A 2,370-nucleotide genomic window follows, 5' to 3' on the forward strand; every position below is an offset into this window, starting at 1 on the left:
TTTTAATGCCATAATTCTAAGAGACAGCCAAGGATAAAGATTTTCAACTGATACAGATAGAAGAAAAATTACTTCCAGTTCCATCCCCACACCCACACGGTAAGTGCTTAGGGCCAAGCACACTTTGTATCCGTTGCCCACCGGATATAACTAAGGTTGTGTGGGTGATGAACCGACCCACGCAGCAATGTTATGTCTCAACTTTCTCTACACTAATCATTTACAGACTGTTGACAGATATTTGATCCTGGGGTCAAGGTGAACATCCGCAGTTATATAACAAAACTCTATAAAACCTTAATCAATTGAGTGCGTGCCACTATCGAGTCTTCTGCTATGGTGGACCACAGCCTAGGATGGTTTAGCACAATGAAGGTGCTCACCGTAGCACTGCTTCTAGTCACCCTGCAGTATTCCCATGCCCTGAGTCCCGCCAGCTGTGATGCTTCCGAGCCTTCGGCTGAGAAAGTTCTAGATCTGATCAATAAAGGGAGGAGGAACGGCTATGCTTTCCAGTTGCTGCGAGTCTCAGACGCTCACTTGGACACAGTGGTGAGAATGGCCAGTGAGGTGCTGAGCTGGGAGGTCATGTGTGAAGGGGAGAAGGGACTGGAGTCCCTGAGCAGACTGCTTTGCAGAATTAAAGACTTTCATCGGGCTTTCCTGTTTAGTTCCTGAGGCTTGCTCGAAATTGTTGGGTTTGCCTCTAAATTAATGTTTGCCATTGGCGTGTCATTAGTGATGCATCAGTCTGTAAGGAGCTAGAAGTACTGCTCTGAGCCCATGGACTACTGGGCACTTTGAAAACTCAAGGAAACAAGAGTCTGCTAAGTGCACAGAGGTCAACTGGGTAAAATGGGACATATTTTGTGACCATGTGCCTGCTGAAGATATTGGAGCAATTTAATAACAGATTTCTTAATACCAAAAGGGAAAGACGCTGGTGGGTTTTGGAAGACAGACGGGGTTTGAATGGTCTATCCTAGCACATTGTCTCCTCTAGGAGAGGGGGGAATCAGAAAGAGGTATGTTGCGAAGTAATTGAGGAAGCAGGGAGGGAGTTACCGACGTTCAGTGGGGTTCTGAAAAGGGTGGGATTCCATGTGAAGCTGGAAAAGAGTAGAGCTTATCTTGAAACCATGCAAACTCGTTGCCTTCATTTAGATTATATGGCTGTTTAGAATGGATTTGATAAGCCAGTAGGGACTATAGAGAGATGCTGATTCTTCCCATTGCAGCAATAATGGTAACAACAACAATAGCCTCCATCTTCTCTGGTGAAATGTCTGAAATCAGGAAGCCAGGCCATGGACAACTGCAGACAACACATAAAGCAATTTATACTCTCTACAGCACAGGAGACACGGAAGGACGGCAAAATGCAGAAGATGGGAACACAGGAAATTAAGACAAGCCATTTAATGACCATCTCTACCACTTTAAGCTCTTTGTCACATGTGCTGGACACAGGACGAAAGAGCAAGGCGCTACTTCTGAATGACAGTTCAGAGAGGTGGGAGGAGGGGACACAATGAGGTCGAGGAGACAGAGGCAGGTAATGGGGACATGAACTAAGAAGCTGTTCCTGTATTCAGGAATTTGGAACTGAGGGCTAGACTGAGGGGCAGCAAAGAAAAGGAAGAGATAGGACACAAGAGACATGTCATTGAAAAGCCGTTCAACCTGCTTGGTGATTGGCCAAAGCAAAGAAACTGATCAAAACAAGATCCATTCATCTTTTTCCTTGTTTGTTTATCTTGGCTGCTCCTGTTGTTATTTTTAGCTCAGGCTGGTCTTGAACTCCTGATCTCCCTGAGCTTTGGGGTCCTAGGTATGAGCCCTGAGCCTATGCAATTTACATTTGTAGAGCCAGAACCCAAGTAAAGAATTAAGGAAGCCACTGAGGAGGATGAGGAAGTCCAGGGAGATGGAGTGAAAGTGAACAAGTTTAGCTCCAGACAAGTTTAAGGAGAGAAAGCCAGTTCAGGAACAGAGGACAGGACCACAAATACAGACCAGAGAAGGCAGTGGCTGCTGTCACTTTGAACTCCAGGCTTGCATTTCCAATACCTCTACTTAAGCCAACAGGGCCATTTAGTGACAGCTTTATAAAGGTGAAAGAAGAAGCATCCTGATCCTTAAGGAGAGGATTTAGAAATCACTATTTGAAGCTGTTTATTCAAATACGTAGATTAGAGGATACAAGAGAATATCTGCAGAGATTGGATATGCCAAGAAATTTTGTTTAAGAAAGGCGATTGCTGCCAGGCATAGAGATGCATGCCTGTGACCTCAGCACTTGGGAGTGGGAAGCAGGAAGCTCAATTCCAAGCCAGCCTGGGTTTTCACATCCTAGGATCTGTTCTTAAA

General features: G+C 45.1%; 1 protein-coding gene across 1 annotated transcript in view; it reads left to right on the forward strand.

Moving 5' to 3' along the window:
* Positions 1 to 295: 295 nt before the first annotated feature.
* The window catches only part of Hrg (histidine rich glycoprotein), a 10,166-nt gene continuing 8,091 nt past the window's right edge, over positions 296 to 2,370 (forward strand). Inside the window, exon 1 of the mRNA XM_013351044.1 lies at positions 296 to 552. Within this exon, the coding sequence (XP_013206498.1) occupies positions 337 to 552 (216 nt within the window). The 5' untranslated portion in view covers positions 296 to 336. The remainder of the gene's footprint in view (positions 553 to 2,370) is intronic.

This window comes from Microtus ochrogaster, chromosome 2, assembly GCF_000317375.1.
Source record: "Microtus ochrogaster isolate Prairie Vole_2 chromosome 2, MicOch1.0, whole genome shotgun sequence".
In the NCBI taxonomy this organism is placed as follows: Eukaryota; Metazoa; Chordata; class Mammalia; order Rodentia; family Cricetidae; genus Microtus; species Microtus ochrogaster.